At 36.4% G+C, this 27047-nt stretch overlaps 1 protein-coding gene across 1 annotated transcript in view; it reads left to right on the plus strand.

Annotated features, from left to right (window-relative positions):
* Nucleotides 1-6595: 6595 nt before the first annotated feature.
* Nucleotides 6596-27047, plus strand: part of RAB7B (RAB7B, member RAS oncogene family) — a 28411-nt gene continuing 7959 nt past the window's right edge. Inside the window, exons 1-3 of the mRNA XM_026676788.2 lie at nucleotides 6596-7168; nucleotides 18180-18241; nucleotides 23806-23932. Of these exons, the coding sequence (XP_026532573.1) occupies nucleotides 18189-18241; nucleotides 23806-23932 (180 nt within the window). The 5' untranslated portion in view covers nucleotides 6596-7168; nucleotides 18180-18188. The remainder of the gene's footprint in view (nucleotides 7169-18179; nucleotides 18242-23805; nucleotides 23933-27047) is intronic.

Genomic DNA, 27047 nt, shown 5'->3' on the forward strand with positions numbered 1-27047 from the left:
GATTCTTTACACAATCCTTTTAGATAGGCAGAAGTGAATATAAAGGCATTACACATGATTATATTTATTCAAGCTTATTTTTTTTCCTATAAAGAAATCACTTTCAAAGGCAGTTTTTATCTCAGCAAAAACTCATCCAGAAATGATGAAAAAACAAAAATTGTATAAACTTTTTTTCTATATTGATAAAAAGTAAAAAGATACTGCTGGTACCTATCCTTGAAGGGAAGGCTTCTATTTGTTATATGTAGCAGTTCCTTTAAGTCAGAGTTTTACATATAATACTTTAAAACAATAAATTGATTTTGGGACTATATTGAAAAGAAAACAAAGCAACATAGATCTTTAAAGTCAACAACAGAAGGGCCTTAATGATCAGTCTGATGACATACAGTAGGTGATGGTATGCCTATAGGATTTTAAAAATGCACGCTAGTCTTGCAACACACATATATAACATTATTTGGATAACGTAGAATTTATCTATAGATCTCATGATATCTGGATTGGTGGACTGCTTGGAAACATTGTCCCTCTTGTCGATCCTCAATCTGATCAGCTTCCATGGAATGGCCACTCTAACATAATTGAAAGGATCATTCTAGGACTTGGAAAGATACCCATGTTTTTTCTCCTTTACTTCACCATGCAGTACAAGCTCATGAAACAAAAGTGCCAGCCAAGAAGAATCACAGCTTATTTTCTCTAGTACCCTTCCATTTTCCTTGAGTGTCTATGTATTTTGTGTGCTGATATACAGTATAATCATTGTGGTTTTTTTGTTGCTGATTGTGCCTATTTTGGCTTTGTCAGTTACAAAACTATGTGTTTTAATTTTACTTTTTAAAATGTGTGTAACTGTTTACATGAGAAGCCCACTCAGTAATGCAGTATTGGAAGAAGGCAGAATTTGTAGGTGAAGACAAGTAACAGAATTGCATTTTATAATAAGTTTGCCTCCAATGGTATGTTGCTTTTAGAAGTGGATCGCTCGCATGAGCAATGAAATATTCAGGAGAGGTGGATGCAGAGTCCTTCACTACATCTCAGAGGATTTTTAGTGTACTTTTCCAATGTGCTGTGTCAACATTTGAAAAGCTAAAATGTTTGGGTTCATCAAGTTTTCATTAAGAGCTGCCTTCCACTATGTTGAGCTAAAATTATTTGAATTTGAATTCTTTATTGTCATTGTTTGTACACAGTACACATACAACGAAATTCACATAACACCCAGAGACCAGACCCAACACGCACACACACATGACAATCCCCAAATACCTCCCCTCACCAAAATTCCCCACCCCCTAAAAACACACAAGCATCCACACAACAGACCAAGTAATACTGTCCAACAGCTCACTGATGGTGGTCCTTAAGTTCATTGGTAAGTGCAAATATAACTCTGGGATAAAAACTGTTGAGAAAATGCGTGGTCTGAGTTTTAATTGTTCTGTATCTTCTGCCAGAAAGGAACAGTTCACAAAGATTGTAAGCAGAGAAGTCTCTGAGAATGTTAATGCAACTTCCTCAAACAGCGAGATGAGAAGATGTCATCCAGGTCTGGTAGCTGGAGCCCAATGATATTCTGGGCAGTTTACATGCCTTTGAGTATTTGTATTTCATTACATACCATGTAATATGAAGAATCATCAGTGCCTTTTATCTAAAACAATCCTTTCTCAAGTTTGTGCCCTCAAAGAGTTGGGTTGGGGATTCCAGAAATTGTACCCTGCCACATACAGTCCATCAGACTGGAGAAGAATGGCCTGGATGCCAGTCACAGAGTCTTATCAGGAAAAGATATGAGAACAATGCCTGCCAAATGAAAAGAAAAGTTAGTACATTTCATTTGCACCTATCCTATCTATATTGCAGATTGATATAAAACATGTTCTAAAATAATCTACTGTACATTCTTTCATATTTCAGTAAGGAAAGTTTTTCAAAATGGAAGTGTATATATTTCTTCAGGATGAACATTTTTCTCCAACTATCCTCTCCAAGTAGCCATTCATAAATCAATACAGATTTTTCAAATTAACTTACCAGATGGGATAAATGATCTGAAGGGAAAACTGAAAAAAACACAACTTCTTTTTTTTTTTTGATGGCTGTACAATAACCAGCATAAACTCTGCTGCTGCAGTGAGTTACTCATAACAGCTGACCTTAGGCAACATCTATAGATCAGCAAATTACAATGAAACATGTGATATCACAGTTGCAAAACTGATTCATATTAGTTCATGATGTTCTTGGGAGTTTGTAAAAATAACAATTTTAAGGATTTTTTTTCCCATGTTTACATTTCATGTAATGTCAAAAAGTCTGTGAGTTTCTGTACATAACAGAGTTCCATTCTAGAGGCTCAATATGTCTCTTGTTCCAACAGGTTCACAAGTAGGTTTGGTAAACCTACTGCATTTAACTTATCATTTTATCTTATACTAAGTTGACACAGGTCAGTCATTTTATACCCTGCCCTGAGTTGTACAAATAATAAAAAGGTGATATAAATCTAATAACCAAATGGACAAAGTCATGAAATCCTCAGCTCAAAGAATAATAATTCTGCAGTCCACTTTAAGTTCCCAGATACAACAATCCAAATTAAGCTTCCAAAATTATAAGTAAAAGGTCAGATAAAAATATTTATTTCAGAAATCTTGCAAATTTTACATCAATCTTGGTTTTTGAAAGGCTGACTGCCTAGCTTGCTGTAGATCGCTGTAATTTTTCTTATCACAGGATTCATATGTAAAAATGGTGCTTACTTTCTTAGTTCCTATATCACATCATACACAGTTTAACAGCAAAGACAATGGCTTTCGCCCATGTCAACCTACTAATAATTGGTGCAAAAAGCTTTTAGCATTGATGGAAGAGAATTTTATGCAATCTCAAGGGCTGTAGTGGATCATACATTGCTGCAGAACCCACATTTTACTTTTTTCCAGGAACAGATTTTTAACACAGTTATTCCTTATCACATTAATGCAACCTCTTTTGAAAAAAAAGATTGTGAGTAATCAGCAATAATCTGAGAAAAACATTTTATTAGATTTTTTTATCCCATCTTAGGTTACTTTATAAGTAACTCAAGGTGATGAACATAACTAACACTCCTTCCTCCTCCTCTTTTCCCCACAACAACACTATACTAATCATACTTCCAAAACAATGAATTCTACGAGATAGGTTGGGATGACAGAAAGTGACTGGCCCAAGGCTAGCCAGCTGTTTTTCTAGGTAACAAACAAAGAATATTACTTTTGTATATCTCCAGAAAATGTCAGTATCATAATTAGAAATCTGAAAATTTTGCTGGCAAAAGACCCTAATATAAATGAATTGAAAATAATTTGGAAATCCAGTTGTACAACCCAAGTGGATTCATATTTCATATTTATCTCAGCTATATAAAAAACAACTATTGCTATCATATAAGATCCAGCATGCTCCCCAAGGAAAAATGATGAAATATGTTCTTGTTCTCTCGTTCTCGTTCTCTCTCTCTTCTCTTTCTCTCTCTCTCTGAATGTTGAAAAAGGTTTTGATAAGAAGGCTATCATGTCTAAACTGCAAATGTCTTGACAACTACTTGATGGCATTAGAAAGAGGGTTTCTTAATTGATTTTCTGTTATCTAATAATTATCCCAGTTTATGCAACTCAGATATTGTAGGACTGGCACCAATGCCCTAACTTTTAAATTAGAATTAGAATTCTTTATTGGACAAGTATGATTCATACTAGGAAACAGTCAATATAAATCGTAAGGATACAAGTGACAAAGTTACAGTCATAGAGTCACTAGTGGGAGGGGATGGGTGATAAGGAGTGATGACAAGATTAATAGCAATAGTAGTGCAGACTTTGTACATAGTTGGACTTATGAATGAAACCAAAGAATGAGCACACTGGATCAGGCCCATATTTACATCCTTTTTCCCTCTTTCAATCTTCTGCCATTATAATGGCTACGTAGGATGAGACTATCCTTCTATATTAGGATATTTTCATATCGGAAATATTGTACTAACTGGATCCTTTCTAATCACTAAGTAATTCAGATGCCATGGCAACCAGTTTCTTTTTTCCTGCAGAAAACTCTGGATTTTCATAAGCTATTTTCATATAATATACCATGTAGCATGAACCATGTTATACCACCACAACCAGAACCATCTGTGTAGCAAAATTTACGAATAAGCATGTTGGAAAAACTGAAACAACTCAGCTCATTCATTTGTTTGTTAGATGTACATTTAATCTTTCCTTGGAGAAGTCAAGGCAAGGCTTGTAACACTTCCTCTTCCAGATACCTTGATTAGATTCCTTCACTAGGAATAGATGTGACATGCTTTCCTGGAGCCAGATTTTTGACAAAAGGAAGCTGTCAAAATACAGAAAAGAGAAGGGTGAGATTGCACTTTTGTTATCATTCCAAGGCGATCATGCACAAACCCTCCCCCTCCTTCCTTATTAAACAGTGACCCAGAAGCTTAACACCACCTCTATTATCTGCTGTTCAAATAATCCTTTTCTGATTGCAGCAACAATACAGTGCTAAAGGCAAAGCCAAGGGGAGAGATTCACACAACACAACTAATCTTGTTTTCATCAATAAACCACAATTAAGCAAACATGAGGCCATATATAGGTAGTCCTCAACCTACGACCCCAGTTGAGCCCAAAATTTCTATTGTTAAGTGAAACATTTAAGTGAGCGTTGCTCCATTTTATGACCATGCTACAGTTGGTAAGTGAATCACTGCTGTTGACAGGTTAGTAATATGGTTGTTAAGTGAATCTAGTTTCCCCATTGATTTTGCTTTGTCAGAAGGTTGCAAAAGGGGAATCACATGACCTTGCGACACAGCAATGGTCATGAGTCAGTTTGCCAAGCATTTGAATTTTGATCACGTGATCATGGGGCTGCTACAAAGTTGTTGAAAAACTGTTATAAGTCACTTTTTTTCAGTGCTATTGTAACTTTGAACAGTCACTAAAACTGTTGTAAGTCAAGGACTAGATATAATGTGCGACTAAGTAAGCATACAAACAAGATCAGGCATATATAGCATATTTGTTGTGTTAGGCCTGATTCAGAGGTGGTATTCAGCAGGTTCTGACCAGTTCTGGAGAACCAGTAGTGGAAATTTTGAGTAGTTTGGAGACCCGACAAATCCAACCTCTGACTGGAGATTTCACAGTATCCTTCCCCTGCCACGTCCACCAAGCCACGCCCACAGAACCAGTAGTAAAAAAAATTGAATCCCACCATTGGCCTGATTGCAGTCCTGCTCACTGTTATGTTAATAAACTGGTGCACACATTTAATCACATCCGTTGGCAAGTGCATCACACTAAGCTTTAAAACATCTCTAGCAACAGCAAGAAAAGTTAGAAATACAAACAATCCTGTAAATAGACACTATTATTAAACTGGGGGTGCCAAACATCCGCAGGCTGTATGCGTCACATGCTGGCCATGCTCACTCGTTTTAGCGAAGGGGGAAAGTCACATGACGACATGATGATGCGAGTTTGACACCCCTGATTTAAACAACCAAAGGAGGAAAAGAAAAATTTGTGACCTATCAGATACTATGGAATTATAACTAGGCTGTGTTTATACATAATCGGCTTAACAAGTATTTATTGAATAAATCACAATTAGCTGGGTTTTGCAACATGCTAAACTATTAAGCATAATTTACAAATCACAATGGTTCATACAACATTCTAAGCCACAACAGAAAGACTCTATTGTGCCTTAATCCAGTCTTAGTCTCCTGCAACACTGCTGTGCTGGCTGGAAATTTAGGGATGTCAATTCAGTTGAAACACACTATACTAATAATTTTCTATGCTAATAATTTGTCTAAAATAGTATTTTTATTGATCCATCTGTTGATGAAATTAGGGAAGTCAAAACTACAACAAATAGATAAAACTGTATGTTAGGTAAGGATTTCCTCATTACATTGTGGCAGCTGCAAATGAAACTACAGAACAGTGGAGTAAAATTCTAGGTTTAATCTACTCTAGGGAACATAGGTAATTCTCTTCCTCTCTTGCACCTTCTCAGTTAAAACAGCCAAATAACTGGGACTCTAGAAACTGAGCCAAACTTATCAACTATCAAGGTTTGTAACTCCTCGGGCATCTGAATTCGGGTCCTGTTCTCATTGCAGCACATGACCTCTCTATGTCTGGCTTTGTATGATACATGCAAGCAGAAAGCAGAAACCGTATTTTAACCCACTTATTTTTGGCTGTGGTTGTATTTCAAAATATTCATTAAATTAACCCTGGAAAGTTAATCATGAGTAAGCAAGTCCTACAAGCACATCGGAGCTCCTAAAAATAAGGGGGGGGGAAACTAGGCTAAGGGTAAGGCTGCCTTCTGGATGGGGTCGACTCCCAGCATTTGTTTGGAAATTAAATCGGGCCTTGGGCAGCAAATGGGTGAGCAAAGGCATATCATTTGCCTGGTGACTTCTTAAAGAATTTGAACAACACTGCCAACTCTTTTCTGCCCGCCCTCCGCGGTTTAAAGGGAAAAAACCCCAAATGCAGCTGGCGAAAGCGCGACTGTCTGCGGCTGAGAGTCCCCCAAGCGCCCAGCCAGCAAAGTCGCATAGGTCGGGCTTTGCTTTGGCTCCGTGCCTAAGAGTTGCAGCCTCGCGGACCAGGAGATTCGCTTAGGGGACAGTGCGACTTTCGACCACCGGAGTTTCTAATCAGACTTCCCAATGAATCTCAAGCGCGGTCCACGTAAACAAGTTTGCGAGCCATTTGCCAAAACTTCACTTCCTCTTCTCTCTGCCGACTGGCAAAACTCTCTGCAGGCTAATCTTGTCTCCAGCCTCGCGTCATCGGTGGGCGGACTTTTGAGGCACCCTCCTACTCTACTCATGAGGAGGTGCGGGGGGTGGGGGGGAAAGAAAGGTCCCAACAAAGAAAGCGCGTGTTTGGAGGAGCTGGTGGGAGGTAGGATCCTGCCTCAAACTTTCGGTTAAGTTTCCTTTGGTTTCGTTCCGATTCGGATTTTTCCCGATCGCTTTTGGGAGCGGAGGCGCTGTTCCGAACTTTCCCGGAGGATCAAGCCTTTTTTTGCACAAGCTGGCAGAAAAACTTCAAATCCGGCAGAAGCAAAGCCAGTAAGTAATTTTTGGCTGGCTCTCCTTGAGCCGGGTATATGTAAGCCTGAGACGGTGGGTTAGATGTGGCGGATAACATCGCTGCAGAGGAGATGGCAGCCGAGCTGGACAGATGCCGAGGCAGATGGGCGTTGAGGCTTTAAGCGTCCAAACCGAACCCGGACATCTGGCGAATCGCGAGGTGTCCCGGCCTGGCAAGGGTCGTAGCAAAAAAAATAGCTTTTAAATTCTTCGCGCGCACCTGCAGATCGGATTTTTGGCAGAAAGATAACAAGGTGCAAAGTGTTGGGCCGTAGAGGGAAAAAAGGAGTTGCTGAAGCCGCCGGCATAATATAAACACTCATTTTGAAACTATGCATCTAAGAGAAAGGGAAATCTGTTATGATTCACTAAATAATGACTTGTATTAGGCTTGTTTGGGCTGTTCCTCTTTGGAGCCAAGTCTAATATGGACAGCTTGGGAGAAACACGCTAAGAAAAAAAAAAGAAATTTGAATGATCTCATCTTATTCTTTGCTTACAGAATAGGCTAGGCTTAGAATAGATATTCCGCTTAGAAACAGAGACGTGCAGTTGGAAAGAAAATGTTTTAATTCGTTTATAACAAATTTGTTATAACACAATTCTCTTTTATGTAGTTTAATTGTTTATAACATAATTCTGTACAGCTTTTAGTAAAGGAAAGTCCTGTTTGAGTTCAAAAGAAAATCCTTACATTTTACTGAACCTGCTTCCAGATAAGCAGATTCACTTGATTTCAAATACTTCCTGAGCATGTAGACGCCTACAAACCTGTGCTATAACCAGGTTAAACTTTTGGAGTGGCTTAGTGCCAGGTACAGTCATCCTGATAGGGCTGTAGCTTCAGTTTGGCATGGCTGCGAAAAATTTGGTAGCAGGATTGGCAAAAACAAATCTGGTCACCAAACATTAGTTGTTTCACTTCGCATGCCAGCCTGTTTCCTTATAAAACAACCATAAATATTCTGCCTTGGACAGCAGATAAGATACTAGAAATGAGTTGCATAGGATACCAAACCTGTCGTTTAGAGAAACGCAGGCAATACGGTAAGGTTGAATATGAATAAAAATAGAAGAGATGAAAAGCCTGTATTATAAAGCAGCGTGTGTTTCAGCTATAATGAAAGAATTGCCCAAGTATAACTTGAGGCTTGTTGCTGCAGCAGTAATGCCAGCCTTATGATGCCGTAGCCCCTGACGCATCCAATTGCAAAAGATTGTCAAATGGCAATTGGGGGAGGGGGGGAGGGTTCATTTGATTTGTATTTTATTTTCACTTTGTCCTTCTTGAGCCAGTGCACAAACTGAAATATAGTTTAAGCATTTCCCAGCTTATCAACATTTTTCTGAATTTTAAATACACACAGTTTGCACACATTAGGGGGAAATGAACAAAAAAATTAAAATACGATAGGGAAACTTGCGTGCAGAAATAGGATTATATTTTAAATGGGCATAAATATATATATATTTGAACTCCACTATAATGGGCAATTCTTCATAGACATAACCATTTGGATTACAGATAACAGATAATCAGAGTTGGAAGGGACCTTGTAGGTCATCTAGTCCAGCCCAAGCAGGAGACCCTACACCATTTCTGACAAATGGCAGTCCAATCTCTTCTTGAAAGTCTCAAGTGATGGCACTCCCACAACTTCTGAAGGCAAGCTGTTCCATGGGTTGATTGTTCTCACTTTCAGAAAGTTTCTCCTTATTTCCAGGTTAAATCTCTCCTTGTTCAGTTTCCATCCATTATTCCTTGTCTGGCCTTGGTGTTTGTTGAGGCACTACTACTATGATGCACCATCTAATAATAACCCTCTGAAGTAGTTTTGTTTTTACCTCCTGAAGAAGTGTCCCAAAGATGCTTTTTCAAGAGGCAACTGGACTTTCTTGGGGTGGTGTTTTTTTTAAGACGTTTCGCTTCTCATCCAAGAAACTTCAAATTCGGCAGCTTCTTGGGATGAGAAATGAAATATCTTCAAAAAAAACCCAAGGAAGTTCAGTTGCCTCTTGAAAAAGTACTTTTGGAGCAACCATGACCTGGATCTCCATAGACACTCCTGAAGAAGTGCATGTAAGATGGCTATTGTGTAAAGATACCTTTGCCTCAAGTGGCATAGCAAGCATTCATTAATCCCGGAAGAGTAGGAAAAAGCAGGCACAAGTTAAATCACAAAGAGTATAAAAGTTATTTTATAAAAGTTATTTGTGCCATGGGCAATCAACTGTTGTGCATTGTATCATTTGAGTCTATACTACAGATTCTAATCCATGTCTGAATATTTTTTGTCAAGTCAAGGAATTAAATTAAATAGTGTTAGGAGATTTGTGATTTAATCACTGAGTCTAATCCAGGGAAGCCAGTTATCAGGAGCTCTTAGGTAGCTTAGAAATTGCTTATCTTGCTTCTTTCCAGAATGGTTGAAGCCTGAATTTGGCATGTAAATGGACTTGGTCACCCTAATTGATTAGATTATCATGGGGAAAAGATAAGGGAGCAAAACCCTGTTGGCATGATTCTGTCAGGGAGTTGAAAGTTATGGTGGTTCTATTTCTCTGGGTGCTATCAGACCATTTTGGGAAATTTCTTGGGGGGTCCTTCAAGGCCTCTCATGTTATTTAACATAATAACCCAGAGGTTTGGAGCTATCATAAATATGGCAATACTTAGCTATATTCCTTTCATGTCCTTTCATGGCTTGATGTTTCCAGAATCTCCACATGTCCAGGCTGTAAGGGACTGGGTAAATAGTTAACCAAAGCTGAATTCAAACAGTATCAATAATACATAGACCTTCTGTTGAGGTTGCATTGCCTTTTACAGAGCATACAATATTCACAGTATGGTGTCCTCTTGGATCCAAAAATGACACTGGGCAATCATTTAACATTAGTGGCAAAGATACACATGTAATACAGGATAACTACAAATCTGTGACAAGATTGACCTGGAAAAATCAGAGGTCTCCTTTCATGAAAGAGATGGACTAAGTTTGGCGATTCATAAAATGGTAACCTGAGGGCTGTACACTAATATGTGTAAGGTAAGGTAACCTTTGAAGATGTCTAAAATTGGAATTGGCCCATCAAATTAGAAGCAGAATAAAACTGAATTTGATAGATTCCTATTTCCAGCCAGATTGCTGTGCTTTTTTTTAAAAAAAAAGTTTTATTGTTTTTTTAAGACAAACATGAACAAACATAACATAAAAATATCAAACCATCTTCCAAATATGTATATACAGTGTGTCGGTTGGTTTACAAATTGTTTTGTGCTTCCACTTCGTAGTATTCAATTAGAATTACATTGTATATGTTCTCATATTGTCAATCAAATATTCCTAAATACATTAATATAATTGTTAATCAATCATTTGACTATACTATTATTCATTCAAGTTTTACAAAATAATCCATATTTTACTTAATTTATTTTATGACAGTTCATATTTCCATCTCAAATCCATCCTATAATCATTTTGTAAATATAATAAAAAAACATCTTTATATATTCATTATGTTCTAAAAATCTACATATTTCATTACCATTTTTTTATTGTCTAACCATTGATAGAATAGATCCCAAATTTTATAAAATTGTTTATCTTCTTGTTCTCTGATTTCAAATGTCGATCTACTCATTTCAGCACATTCCATTATTTTCTTGATAACTTCCTCCTGTTTTGGTATTTTCTCATTTTTCCAGTTTTTAGAAAATACAATCCTAGCCACTGTTAATACATTTACAATCAGATATTTCAATTCTTTACTATATATTTCAGGTAAAATTCCCAATAAAAATATCTCTGGTTTCAAGTCTATATGCGTTTTTGTCATTTTTTCCAACCATGTGTGGATTTTAGTCTAATATTTTTTGGCATCCGCGCACGTCCACCACATATGGTAATATGAGCCAGGTATCTGATGACATTTCCAACATTTTTCAGACTTGTTCTTGAACATTCTTGCTATTCTTGTTGGGGAAAAATGCCACCTGTAAAACATCTGATACAAATTTTCTTTATATGCTGTTGACATTGTCATTTTAAAATTTTGAGACCACAATTTTTGCCATTTCTCTAGATCAATCCCATATCCAAAATTCTTCCCCCAAGCAATCATAGTTTCTTTAACTTGTTCTTCTTCTATTTTAATTTCCAAGAAATATCCATACAGTTTTTTAATCACCTTTTCATCAGTACCTGTCAAAATCTTATCTAAATCTGTCCGTTTATCATAGAAACCTTCTGTTTTAGAATCTTTGTCATACCTTGAATGTATTTGCACATATGAAAACCAATTCATCTTTATACCTTGTTCCTCTAATTTTTGCATAGATTTAAGTTCACCCTTTTCATTCAATATTTCACCATATCTGTTTGTTCCTTTTTATATATTATAGGATAAGAAAATGCTTCAATAGTTGATAGCCAGACCGGAATTTTCAAATAACATTGCCTTTTAGTCTTCTCCCAATTTAACCACAGAGACTCCCATATATAATGTCTTCTAAAATACCCCTGTGTTTTAGTTCCTTTATACCATAAAAAAGCATGCCACCCCAACAACAGATCATGTCCTTCTAGTGTCAACAATCTAGCATTTCTTAATGTTATCCAGTCCTTGACCCACATCAAATTTGTAGCTTGGTAGTACAACTCCCAATTAGGCAAACCAAATCCTCCTCTTATTCTAGCATCTTGCAAAAATTTAAATTTTATTCTCGCTTTCTTACCTTGCCATATATATTTCAACACAATTTTATTTAAATCTTCAAAATAGTCTTTTCCCAGCCTAATTGGAATTGTTTGGAACAAATATAAAATTCTGGGTAATATATTCATCTTGATTGTTGATATTCTCCCTATTAATGACAGTTGTAAATTTTCCCATTTCACTAAATCTAGCGCTATCTGCTGCTTAAGTTTAATATAGTTATTCTCTTTTAGTGTACTACATCTTGCTGTCAAATGTATCCCCAAGTACTTGATCTTATTTGTGACCTGGATTTTCAATACATCCGCCAATTCTTCCTTTTGTCTTGATAACATATTCTTTGTCAAAATCTTTGTTTTGTCTTTATTTATTTTCAAACCAGCTACAGATTGCTGTGCTTTTGTTAGTTAACTATTTAACTGTTCATATAGTTAAAATATGAAAATTATTACCTGCGTTTATTTCTTTCTTCTTTACTTCCTCTTTTACCACTTTAGGTGTCAAGGGAGATACAGAGTTCTGGTTCTTGAAGTTCTGGTGGGCTCCACCATTATTATTTGAAGTTGTAGAATATATTAGATATTGTCTCTCCCATCTTCTGCCTTTGTCTCAATGCTTCATGTTCTTTGTCCTTCTCTTTTTTTATATGACTTGTATAGATGCCCAAGAATTTCAAGTCATTCTGTCCAAGTGAGCAAACATTTAACTTGCTGTTTTAATATGTAATTTAAAGTTGCTTCTATTCCTATGTTTATTTATTGGTTATTATTATTTGAGATAATTTACTGGATAGTATTTGAGATTCATTCCTAATATTTGGCTTTGATCAATACTGTATTTATTATTTAGTGTTATATGTTAGGTCTATGCTAAGCTTCATAGGGTTTTTCGATTTAAAGAAAATTCAGTCAAATTACTGTGTTGCAGCAGATCAATAAACTTACGTTTTTACTTACCAAAATAGTTTTTGCATAAATTCTCTTCAGCTGCTTCTCTACTACTTCAGACATATGCTATGTATATATAACAGGCGCAGAAGAAACTTGCCTTGATGTAAAGCAAGCCAGGGAGACTTAAATCCACCTTGATATTTATAAAGTAGATTATCTTCCCTCTATGCTTCACATTACATCCTAAAATGGATTAGATCAATTTTATGCATGTATATTAGGTGTACTTTGTTCTGCAGGTTGCCTTGAGAGTATTTATGACTTTAAAGATGGGTTAAAATTGATGTGGTTTGTCTAGTGTTACTTTCAGATCAAGATCTATATGTGGTTTCCGGATAACAAGTGTGGATCTCTGTGTGGTTCCATCTCTGGTGATTAGACTAGAATCAGCACAGGATTGAGTAGTTTTAACTTGGTTAAAAAAGAAATTAACGAGGCTCACTTTGAAATATGACCACACTTTTAAAAAATTGCATGGACAATGGTGAATGTACAGTATCCATTGTCTTCTAAGACAGGGGTCTCCAACCTTGGCAACTTTAAGATTTGTGGATTTCAACTCTCAACTTTGTGGAGTTGAAATCCACAAGTCTTAAAGTTGCCAAGGTTGGAGACCCCTGTTCTAAGAGCTCTGTAGAGTTCTAATCCTGAAGGTGAGGTGGCTAGTGAAAAAAGACGATGTTCTCATGGTTGGATGGTCAGCTGCTAGCAAGAACTGCCTTGAGTTTTCTCTTTATTGTTATTATTTGTAGCACAATTTAAGTAGTATTTATTAAATTATTTTTATATAATAAATATTGTGGAAGTGTTGATGAACAATTTGGAACATCATGAAGGGATTGGTGAGCTGAAGAGTTTGGGGATTGCTGCTTAAAGCATACATTGGGGAAATCTTGCAAAATTCCAAGCAGGTTAATGAAATACACCATTGCTTCAGTTTTAAACCTGACTTATACAACCATATCCAAGGCGATAATAAAATGAATAAACATATACGTATGCAGTCAATTTAATTATATCTGCTGCATAACAAATTCATTTTCTCATTGTGCTTCATATTTAAAAGCCTGGCTCTTTAATTTTCTTTTGAACCATTGAACCATTTGAACCATTGGGAATATTAATCTAAGCTAAATATATTTTCCATGGTTTGTAGTACTATTTTTTTTCTTGACCTGTTTTTTTGGGTCTAAAATAAAGGTTCAGGAGCTATGAATAGAATTATCAAGAAGGAAAGAATGTTGATTCATTTCAGTTGTGTGTCTAGTTGTTTGTTACAGCTTAAATTATAGTCGATTGTGTGGGAGGAGACAGATTTCACAAGGATAGGAAAACCTTGTGCTTGTCACACAATTTTGAGAGGCATAATAGCTTTACTTTAAAAAGAGATGGTAATCTTACATAGAACTGGCCTTTAAGAACCAGCCCTTCAACCAAGGTGGTTGATGCCTTTTGGATTTAAACAGATTAGTGCTATGAATATCCAAAAAATAAGTAAGCGCGCGCTCACCAAACTGGTTGTTACACCGGTTGAATCCCACTACTGCTGCATATTCATTATTCATGAATCTATTTCTTTCAAAATCAGACATAAATGAGTCATATGTTTGTTTGGATGGCAAGTTTTACCATGAGATCTGAAAATATAGTACTTTGATCTTCTGGGATCATTCATTTTACATGGTGTTTGTTTTAATATAATGGATAAGAAGGCTTTATTTAAAATCAGAGTCATAGTCACTGTGTATCCTACTTAGAAATGTTATCCATGAATGCAGTCCTATTTGTCCCACAGAGTTCTTCTGTGGAAATCTGGCTGTCAGTTTTGGAAGAACCTGGTCCATGGTCATCTCTATCCAGGTCAGGAGGATGGGGCTCCAGCTCTGGTTATAGTTGGTGATGATCTGTGATCAAGCTTTATATGTTTTTTGTTACTTTCTCTTGGTCCTGGTAGATCTATGAGCTGTACAAATAGTCCTTGATTTATGACCGCAATTGAGCCCAAAATTTCTATTGCTTAAGCAAGGCAATTGTTAAATGAGACTCATGCCGTTTTACAATCTTTTTTTTGCCATGGATGTTAAGCAAATCACTGCACTTAAGTGAATCGTGGTCGTTAAGCAAATCTGGCTTCTCTCATTGACTCTGCTAGTCAGAAGCTTCCTAGAAAAGTTGTAAATGAAAACCCCTGGATTGGCAACCATAGTAAATATATAGCAGTTGCCAAGCACCCATATTTTGATCACGTGACTGGGGATACTATACTTGTCATAAATAACAGATAATCAGAGTTGGAAGGGACCTTGTAGTACATCTAGTCTAACCCCCCACCCAAGTGGGAGACCCTACACCATTTCTGACAAATGGCAGTCCTATCTCTTCTTGAAGGTCTCAAGAGATGGCGCTCCCACAACTTCCGAGGGCAAGCTGTTCCATTGGTTGATTGTTCTCACTGTCAGAAAGTTTCTCCTTATTTCCAGGTTAAATCTCTCCTTGTTCAGTTTCCATCCATTATTCCTTGTCTGGCCTACAGATGCTTTAGAAAATAGCTTGACCCCTTCCTCTCTGTGGCAGCACCTCAAATAGTGGAACACTGCTATCATGTCTCCTCTGGTCTTCCTCTTCACTAGACTAGCCAAGCCCAGTTCCTGTAACTGTTCTTCATATGCCTTAGTCTCCAGTCCCCTAATCATCCTGGTTGCTCTTCTCTGCACTTTTTCTAGAATCTCAACATCTTTTTTATGATGTGGTGACCAAAACTGGATGTAGTACTCTAGGTGTAGTCTTACTAAGGTTTTATAGAGTGGTATTAGTACCTCACTTGATCTTGATTGTATCCCTCTGTTAATGCAATTTAGGATTGTGATGTGAGAACCCAGTCATAAATCATTTTTTTCAATGCCATTCAGCCAGGTATTTAGGCATTGATCTACATATCAGATCATTCTCTAATGATGTGACTAGAGATAGGTGGCATACAAATTTGAAATAACAACAACAACAATATTCCCGATCAGTCACAGTTGGATCAAAAATGGAAATTTAGAGACTATAACTCCATTCAGTATTTGCACATCCTGTATATTTGATGCATTAGAGATTGCAACTATGGTATGCATAAAACAAACTATGTTCTCTGATTTATTTTATTAGATAAAAACACTTAAGAACTCATAGGGATTTCTAAGGAAGGATATCCTTTATTAGGGCTACATAACATTGAACCCTGGATGAGGGCAATTCGATTAAAGTAAGCCCAAGAAGACAAGGGATTTTTATTATTTTTTAATTACAGAAGAAGTAATATATCCATGGAGAAAGCCTTGGTTAAATGACAATGTATGGTGCTATCTCCCACATGCAGCAGCATCAGTGGTAGGGTTGTTTAGAGCCCTTTGAGTGACAATCACCTCCTTGTCAGCTCTATATAAAAGGTGTCCCAAGTTCTTTCTCCTTTCATTGCTGCAGAAACTACAGCATAAATGTGGGAATTATTTGTAGGAAAGGCAGATGGAATCAAAGTTATAAAAGCATCTTATTATTTGTGTTCACATTTTTCTTTTTATTCAATACTCGAGTTTTTTTTAGTGCAGCTTAAATTATATAATAAAAATGAATCCAAACAATATAAGCCATTATAAGCAGAGCAGTACAATCACAAATTCTCTGGTTCAAGCCATAATTAGCTGCTGATATTAATACGCACGCAACAAAATAAAATCATTATTAATATTATTATTTGTTACATGCGTCTTATGGAGAGAAGGTAGATTACCTAGAAAGCAGTCCACTAAGGTGGACATTGCTGAACAGAATAACAGAGTTGGAAGGGACCTTGGAGGTCTTCTAGTCCAACCCCCTGCTCAAGCAGGAGACCCTATACCATTCCAGGAGGAGTTGGTCTATGAGGGGATCCTGCTTCAGATCAGGGGCTCAGTCTCCTGCCTGTTTGTTCTTCGTCATTCAATAACTACATCACCAGCTACAAGCCATTTCATTTATTAGCAAAAATAACTTCTATTCAATTTAACATCCTCTCTGTGATTATACACTTTTGGGGGGCATGATATATAAGTGGGGAAACTTGCTGTGACAGACATTGGTATATGCCCTATATATAATAAATAGCTTGAGATAAGGAGCAAATATACAGACTACTGTTGGAAGAAATATCCTTCTGGGTTCAGTTCCAAGTGGGGGGAAAAGACACTGGAAACATGGTGACTGCTTGGAAAAATGGTTTAATGGTAGACAGGATCACGTGCCTTGAGGGAAGAAAGAAGGCCAGAGATGCTGAGAGTGCCTGGGTTTTATACCCTCTGTTGCAATTTGAATTTGAGTTTGTATTCTGATTGGTTGTCAGTCTCCCATGGGGCCATGCAGGGGCAACTCTGTAGGCTGTTCTGAGTTCCAGGCTTTCTGGATGATGAGGTAATGAAAGGGCTTTGGGCAATTCCTATTATAGCTTTACCTGGAGTAGATCTTTGTTATGTAAAATAGACTGGCCTAGGTCAGAGTAATGTCCCATTAGCAAAGTAGGGGGAGGGTGAGTTTCTACTTCTGAGGTGAGTTCCTGCTTCTGAGTTTCTATTCTTTTTAGGGGAAATATTCTGCCTTTTTAATATTTCCTAGGATATTTCATTTTTCTAGGAGTGGAGTGGGTGCTAACTTCCTTTACTACATAGCAATTGATGGCTATTTAGTAGGAAGAAGCAAACAATGAAGCAGACATTGGCTGTGAATACAAGGTGAATGGAACCATAAAGAATAATAGTTGAATGAGGTTAGAAAGAACATTTTGCATATTTTTTTTAAGTTGGCAGGTCATCCATCCTGACCCCACTTCATGTTTGAAGCTTGGAAATAGCAATTGTCTCATTATATCAGTATGAGGATATTATCCAGGATCTTTCTGGGGGTATTTTGAAGTAGAGAAGTCCTTGTCATGAAATCTCAGTTGCTTTCCAGGCATAAGTATGAGCAAGAAATTCCCTCCTTACCTCTTTTTCTTTTTATCCCTTCCTAGCTGGCAGGATTTCAACCACACTGCCCCTGACACTGCTTAGAAATGTGAGCTTGCCCAGCTAAATCTGTTCACCCATTCTTAGTGACAAACAGACATTAAATCCTATGCAGCATAATCCTTGGAGGAAAATTTATTAAGTGGTCTTATCCAAAACCAAACATTCTTTTCCTGCAGTAAAACGAAGTAAGTGAGTAAAACAATAAGATACCTGGGATTCAATGCTTACTGCTGCTATGCTATATGTGATTTGAAATACAAAATAATAGTTTCTCTCCTCCTTTTTGCATTGTAGGTCCCATTCATGGGTCCAAATAAAAGAGTGGATTTGAAAATCATTATTATTGGAGCTTTGGGGTAAGCATATTTTAAAAATCTTTTTAAAGATGCATTTCTCTCTCTCATCCTGAACCCTCATTTTATTCTCATAATAAGTTTGTGAGATAAGTTAAGGAGACAGAAAATGAGAAAATGGAGAATGGCTGAATTATTTGAACTGGGACACATCCCTTCTGACTTTGGCTTTCTAGTGACTATCCCAGAAGTGTTTGCTTGTTTATGTAATTTTGATGGCTTCTCATTTTACAGCAGTGATTGTGGGTGACATACAAAACTAGCAGTTACAATGATACCCAACTGGAATAGTACACCCCAGTCATAAAACCATGCCAACAGCATAACTCAACTAACCTCCAGGGCAAGGGCAAGACAGCCAGGCTTCAGAGCCTTACAAGGAATAACAAGGTCTGGATCCTCTGGATCTCCAAAGGGATGTTGTTCCACACAAAAAGAATGACAAACTAACTTTAGCCCTAAAAAACAAAGATTCTTCAATATATTATAACAATTGGAATTGCTGGTATAAATGGTTAGATCAAAGATAGACCTTATATCATAAGGTAAAAAAGAGTGGGACAAACTTATATGAGTGTAATATAAACATATATATGGATAAGATGTGCGTATATGGTACAAAATAAGAAGAGAAAAGATCTTACAAACTGTCGAAAATGAGAATGTTTTTAAGTGTTCATTCTTTCTTTCTTTTTCTTTCTTTCTCCTTTCTTTTTTCTTTTCTTTCTTTTTTCTTTTCTCATTTTTCTATTCGTGTATGTGTTGTTGATTTTTTTTTAATTGTAAAATTAATAAAATTTGTTTAAAAAAAACAAACTCCAATAAGATGACACTGTTGAATAGACGGGACCTGGAACAGGCCCTCTCTAGTGGGATTGATGTAGAGCAGGAATGTCAAACACATGTCGTCACATTGTTGTCATGGGATGTGTCGGGACTTTTTTCCCCTTCGCTAAACCAGGGGTGGGCATGGCCAGCACATGACGCCTCTGGACCGCGGGCCGTGAGTTTGATACCCCTGATGTAGAGAGTACTTAGTGGAGCAATGTAACGAGTAAGAAAAATGACTTGGACAGAGATATGCAAAATCCATTGCTAAGGCAACAAAGGATTAAATATATATTTAAGTCCACAGCAGGCAGATAGTATTCTTTTATGATAATATGCTTCTGCAGCTCAGATGCTGCCTTATCCCTACTGCGAATAGGAGGAGGAGGTAGTACACAATCAGACTGTATCTATCCACTAGGTAGACCAGGCCAAGTAGTCAAATTCACAGGAAGGTTAAAACCACTTTTGCTTGTTGTAATAGAATCTTGCAAGTTTAAAATAAGTTGAGATAGTGGTGTAATTTTTTTCAACATTGGAAAGAGGAAAGAAATATTTCCATTAGAAATGAAAGTAGATTCACATACTGAATTATGTAAAGTTAGAATGGGAGAAGAGGAACTTTTGTGGATTTAAATTTCAGGCATTTGTAAGCAGAATGGAAAAAAACATGGAATTGCAGCTTGAATAAGCTACGTAATATTCACTAGCAAATCTTTATTCATTACTTCTATCTTACAGTTCTGGCTATTTATTTATTTTTTACCTAAGGAAAGAGAACTCTTTTCTCTAAGGAAAGTAGAAGGAGTAAATTTTAAAGAATAGGCAGGTGGAGTTTAAAGACTCCATAGACTATTTGCTGGATAATCCTCATCCATAAATTCTCTGTTCCTTGTTATTGATGAATCATAAACATACATTTGGGGGAAATGTATATTTTTTTTAAAAAAATTCCCCACATTTCTGAACTGCCCATTTCCCTAAGAGAGAAACTGGGTGGTTTACAATAGAATGTTAAAATACAATTATTTTTAATTAAATGATGCATATACTCTTAGAAAATGGAATTTCATGTCCATGAATACTTAAAATACTATTTCAGTTCTTGGAATTCCTTCTTTCTAAGATAATGTATAACAACTGTACAATATTTTTTTTAAAGAATTGATATGTGAAATGCAACTGACAGTATATCATAAAATGTTCAATTTCTTTTTTACAATAAACCCTAATATTTTTTAAAAAAACCACCATAAATAAAATAAAGGAAAATTATGGATGTGACAGATGATTTTTGTGATTCAATAAAGGTGCTCCTTAAGAAACCCTCCCTATCCGGATATATTAGTTTAGAAAAAAGTCCTTCGACATATAACCTTTGTAGTTAACCTGTTTTAAAAACAGATCAAAGTACAAAGTACATGAATGTGCCATGGATTTATGATCAGTTACTCAGAAAGAAAATGGAATTTCAACTTGCTGACGTTAAAAGAAATATTACACTACAGCTATCCACTTTTTGCTACTACTATCACCAGATTGAGTTAGCAATTTGTTAGTGATATGCTAGAGATCAGTTAAATAACAAAGCAGGCAAACTGAATGTTTGGGTTTTTAAAGTTGTCTGTAGTTACTACTGTACACTAGTTGCTATTTGCTTCCAAATAAACTATCCATAGGATTATTTTGTCAATTACATATCAATACGTGCAAATACAGGTGAAACTCGAAAAATTAGGATATCGTGCAAAAGTTCATTTATTTCAGTAATGCAACTTAAAAAGGTGAAACTAATATATGCGATAGACTCATTACATGCAAAGCAAGATACTTCAAGCTGTGATTTGTCATAATTGAGATGTTTATGGCTTACAGCTCATGAAAACCCCAAATCCACAATCTCAGAATATTAGAATATTACATGCAATCAATAAAACAGGGATTGTACATAGAACAATATTGGATTTCTGAAAAGTATAAGCATGCATATGTACTCAGTACTTGGTTTGGGCCCCTTTTGCAGCAATTACTGCCTCAATGCGGTGTGGCATAGAAGCTATCAGCCTGTGGCACTGCTGAGGTATTATGGAAGACCAGGATGCTTCAATAGCGGCCTTCAGCTCTTCTGCATTGTTCGGTCTCATGTCTCTCATCTTTCTCTTGGCAATGCCCCATAGATTCTCTATGGGGTTCAGGTCAAGCGAGTTTGCTGGCCAATCAAGCACAGTAATCCCACGGTCATTGAACCAGGTTTTGGTGCTTTTGGCAGTGTGGGCAGGTGTCAAGTCCTGCTGGAAAATGAAGTCAGCATCCCCATAAAGCTTGTCTGCAGAAGGAAGCATGAAGTGCTCCAAAATCTCCTGGTAGATGGCTGCATTGACCCTGGACTTAATGAAGCACAGTGGACCAACACCGGCAGATGACATGGCTCCCCAAATCAACACAGACCATGGAAACTTCACACTGGACTCCAAGCATCTTGCAGTGTGTGCCTCTCCATTCTTCCTCCAGACTCTGGGTCCTTGGTTTCCAAATGAGATGCAAAAGTTGCTCTCATCAGAAAAGAGGACTTTGGACCACTGAGCAACAGACCAGTTCTGTTTTTCTGTAGCCTAGGTAAGACGCTTCTGGCATTGTTTGTTGTTCAGGAGCGGCTTGACAAGAGGAATACGACATTTGAAGCCCATGTCCAGGATCCGTCTGTGTGTGGTGGCTCTTGATGCGCTGACTCCAACCTCAGTCCACTCCTTGTGAAAGTCCCCAACACTTTTGAATGGCCTTTTCCTGACCATCTTCTCCAGACTGCGGTCATCCCTGCTGCTTGTGCACCTTTTTCTTCCACACTTTCCCTTCCACATAACTTTCTATTAATGTGCTTTGATACAGCACTTTGGGAACATCCAACTTCTTTTGTAATTAGTTTTTGAGGCTTTCCCTCCTTATGGAGGGTGTCAATGATGTTTTTCTGCACAACTGTCAGGTCAGCAGTCTTTCCCATGATTGTGATTCCTACTGAACCAGACTGAGAAAACATTTAAAGGCTCATGAACCCTTTGCAGGTGTTATGGCTTAATTAGCTGATTAGAGTGGGACACTTTGAGCCTAGAATATTGAACCTTTTCACAATATTCTAATTTTCTGAGATTGTGGATTTGGGGTTTTCATGAGTTGTATGCCATAATCATCTCAATAATGACACATCACGGCTTGAACTATCTTGCTTTGCATGTAATGAATCTATCTCATATATTAGATTCATCTTTTAAGTTGCATTACTGAAATAAATGAACTTTTGCATGATATTCTAATTTTTTGAGTTTCACCTGTATATCGGAAACTAATTAGATGGAATCATTTCTTTGAAATCAATATTTGAATCCTCAAATTCATTGTTGAAACTGGATGGCTACAATTTGAAATGAGTTTTGAGTTATTCCCACAACCACCACCCCAATAAACTGTTATGGGTAGTTTTTTAATGTTTTCTAAACTGCTGTGAGTGTGTATTGATGTAGTGGTATATAAGTAGCAAAAAAATAAAAATATTTGTTAGTAAGTACTGTATATTATTTATTTCTGAAAAAATGGTCACTAAAAGTCCACATAAACTTGCTGGCAGATAATCATCCCATTATAGTCTTAGTATATGGCTTTTCTTTTTCTTTCCCCCCCCCCCACAAGAATCTTGTTGTGAGAGAGGGCTGAGAAAGTGATTGGCACCCAACAAACCTCTGAGTGAGATGGACTACAACAAGGCTCTCCCCATTTGTAGTCCAGCACTTTCACCGTTATGCCCCACCAGTTCTCTTTGCACCCTTTGCCATATAATGTTTTGAGCATCCATATTTTTCTTCTGAAGCTGGGAGAGTTGCAGGGAAAGAAAATTTGCTGTCCCTGATCTAGTGAGAATTATTGTATTCAGTTGAGTTTATATTTCTTTTAAAATGTTTGCATATTGATTAGAGATCTTCCATTGCCTATTCACTGTCTTGCAGATGAAGCAACTAGAATATCCCAGGGTAAATATATTAAATGGATGTTGTATAAGAAAATTTATACATTACAACAAGCAGATATCAGGGGACAAACCAAAGAATACAAATGGTGTTCTGGACAATAAGAAAGTGCCTACTTGCAAAAATTACAATAAAGAGAGCCTGCTAAGTTTAAGAAGAGATCACAGTCCAAATATATAATTAAAATGGCAACTCTAGGTGTTTTTGTTGGCCAGTACCAGTCAGATATGTTATAGTGAACATTTTCACTTACCCACAGCAGGTGAAGAATCTAATACTTGCTCTTCAGATCCCAAATCCTGGATTATCAAACAAACAAACTGGAATGATAGCACCATTAGTACATAACATGAAATGTCCAGACCATTCTGTTTTGGACATCAAGAAAGTTACATCTTCTATAAATTATATAAAAACCTAGTGAGGAGATGATATCATGTTTGTTGCTTGCAGAACAGATATAAAAGCAATGGACACAGGGTCTGAGACAAGACCATGCTAATCAACTAAATTTTATAAAGACTATAACTAAATAGTTCTAACATTTCTACAGACTTATTTTAGTATAGGCAATAACTGATTAAGATTAGGATTAGTCTTTGATTAGGATATTCTAATTTCATTAGTTCAAGTGAAACAGAACATTAATGGACAATCTTTAAAAAGTTTGAATCCAAACTTGCTGAAATGAAATTTGTGTATGTGTTTTTTCTTTCACCCCAGGGTAGGAAAAACCTCTCTTCTCCATCAGTATATTCACAAGAGATTTTATGAAGACTATCGCACCACTCTGGGAGCTAGTATTTTGTCCAAAGTTATGGAAGTAGACCACACACCACTGAAATTGCAGGTGACAGAAGTTTCAATGTCTCAGATTTCTTATTTCATGGTTAGCCAAATATTTATAGCTCAGTCAAAGCTATAAATAAAGGAATAAAGAATAAGGAATAAAAAAAGGAATAAATAAAGAAAGGACAGATATCGTGAAATATTTTTATATGTTTATATTACTGTTGACAGCAAATTTCCAAGAGAGACCAAAGCTTATGACATTGTAGAAAGAAAATCATGTTAGTCTATGGTGGCAAAAAAATCAGGAGGTATCTGGTAACAGGTATCTAATGAAGTGAGCTGAAATTTCACAATTATATGCTTTTCAATAAAATTTGTTCGAAAAGGAACTATCAGATGCCTTCAGAGCTTAAGAATATTTGTAATTGCATTTGTCACTAAAATGCTGACTTTGTTAATGACTATGTTTTCACATAATCACCTTTAAAGCATTGAGTGTTCCAATGGCATTTTGGTTTTCCTTTGAGAAGAGGAATCACTTTCCTATATGTCAGTGACCTATTGGGAGAAGAGGTGGGAGTTCAACAGCATAGCACAGTCTTTTGCTTTCTGATTGTCTCAGTAAGCAGCATTTTCTTGATATTTCTTAATTGATAACACCACATCAGAGGTCAATATTCATATTCCAAATAAATCATTAAACCTTAATTATTGTCATCCGTAGAACTGAACCTGCTGCTCATTCATTCACACTCTGTTTTCTTTCCCTGAAATATGTGGCATGGCTTGTTCAGAAATTTCTCTCAATATCAAGCAAGGGAGTCTTTGCCTGTGTTTTTCAGTGTGCCTTGCAGATAGCTCCGTTTGACTGTCTTTTTTGCTTAATATTAGGAAGGAAGGAGACATTATAAAGGAAGGGTGTCAAACTCAATTTCACTGAGGGCCGCATCAGGACTGTGGTTGACTTCGGGGGGCCGGGTGGGTGTGGCCGACTGGGTGGGTGTGGCCATCTTGACACCACTCATTGGGTGTAGCTAACTGGGTGGACATGGCCAGCTTGATGCCACTCCCCAAATTGCTGGCATGTTTCCTCTTCACACTGGGTAGACCAGGCTGAAGCCATGCTGGCCTAATGTTTCCTCTTTATACTGGGTAGACTGGGTCAAAGCTGCATTGGGTAGACCGGGCTGAAGCAATGCGTGCCGGCCCCTTACATTTTCCAGGATGGCCCTATGGATCGGATTTTGATACCCCTGTTATAAAGCAAAGCATCCACTTCTGGTACCCTTTGACTTTATATGAATGTCTTTTTTTTTTTTTTTTTGTAAAAATTTTATTTGGGTTTTCACAAAACATAATACAAGTAAAATTTCTTTCTTTCTTTTTTTTTTTTTTGAGAATAGCATGGTCCCGGGTTATCACTTCTCCATACAGACACAAACTCAATTTCATATTCGTCTTTGTGTTCTATTCCATATCTCATTACTATTTTAACATTTTCTCAATAATTTTTCCCTTCCCTTAGTTTTCTCAACCTTGCTTTTAATTATCTCATTCCTTTCTAAATTCAGCTATATATATCTTTTTTCTAAGTTTCAATATCTTTCTAATCATTATATTTATACTTTTGTCTGTCCTGTTTCAATTTCATATTTTCTTTTCTCATTAAACAAAATTTTCCCCTATAGTTACTGATTGGAGTATGACACCTTTGTATCTTTTAATTTTTATCCCTTCAACTCTTATTTAAACTTCAATTTATGCCTTTAGAATTATAACATTCAGTATAACACATAACTCCCAGTCGAGTTCTGCTTGGTACATTCTTAAAATACACACTAAGTTCTTAAAGAGAAGGCATATATATAACAATAATAAATAAAATACTTATTCTATTCCAATTCAACTCTATCATTAATGTTAATTATAATCTTTAACATCTTTAACATATCTTTTCAATATGATATCATACTTCCTTAGGAACACTTATAATATTTCCATAATTTTTTTCATATTTCTTTCATATTCCTCTTCACTTAAATTTTTATAACACATTAGTAATAATTAAAGTGTTCTCCTTTCCTAATTTCATTCTCTCATTCTTATTTCATTTATTTATTAACAAACATTCCATTACATTACAATAAGTATTTTTATCTATCATTTTAATCACACTTGTTTCATATTTTCAAAGTTCATTTCTATTTCTAATATAACAATACTATCTTATGTACCCTTGCAGAATCCCCTTTTCAATTAAGTTTTCACTGATTGTCTCTGTGTCTTCTAAATAGGCTTATACCTTTAATCCTTGTATGTTTTCCCTGTTTCTCTATATCCTGTTTCTGTCCTTTATAATTTCTTTTCCTTTCCCTCTTCCACCTCTTCTTCTCCCCCCCCTTTTTGACACCTTGTCTCTCTAATTCTGATTCTCTCTTCTGTAATCCTCTCTTCTGTTTCTTCCTAATGTTGTAATTACTTTTCAAACTATTCTTTTTTTGGTTGTTTTTTCAGATCTTAAATTTTTCGCTCTCTTTCCCCCCTTTCCTTTCTTTTCCCCACATAGAATTACTTGGTCATTGAAGATGGCATCTTTTTTGTCCCACCCTTCTTGTTCTATTAGCATTTCTTGTTGTTTCTCATAGTTCAGGATCTCCATTTCTAAAAATTGAAATGCGAAGCCAAAAAAACCTCTTCCTTCTTGTGCATCTTCTTTCTGTTTTTTAAGTTCCATTTTCAATTCTTTCAAGAGTGATACCATTTTAAAAACTTTTAAACAACCATCCGATTAATTTTAGTCCTTTAGATCCAATAACCAAAAATCCAAAGATCACCAAATAATCCAAAGCTGTTTCTTCTTGCTTCTTTTTTCCCACTTTCTCTTCCTGGGGTTCTATTATCTTGTTACAAAGTTTTAGTTAGAATGCATCTTTTAGGAATCTTGTTAAAGTTTTACTGTTAATTCCTTTTACTTCCAGGTGGTTTACTCCATTTTTCCAGATCCCACCCTTTTGTTTTTTCCTTTTCTCTCCTCTCCTTCTTTTAAAAGTTTTTGAGAGTCCAGAAATCTTTATTATCACTTTGACATTTTATTTTCAGCTTAAATGCCTGTTAACGTCAAAGTGGATTTTAGCCGGTTTCTTGCTTAAATCTCTTAGTTGCCAATATGGGGA

This window comes from Notechis scutatus, chromosome 3 (assembly GCF_049901735.1).
Source record: "Notechis scutatus isolate UNSWTSFEM ecotype Mainland chromosome 3, rNotScu1.2, whole genome shotgun sequence".
Taxonomy (NCBI): Eukaryota; Metazoa; Chordata; class Lepidosauria; order Squamata; family Elapidae; genus Notechis; species Notechis scutatus.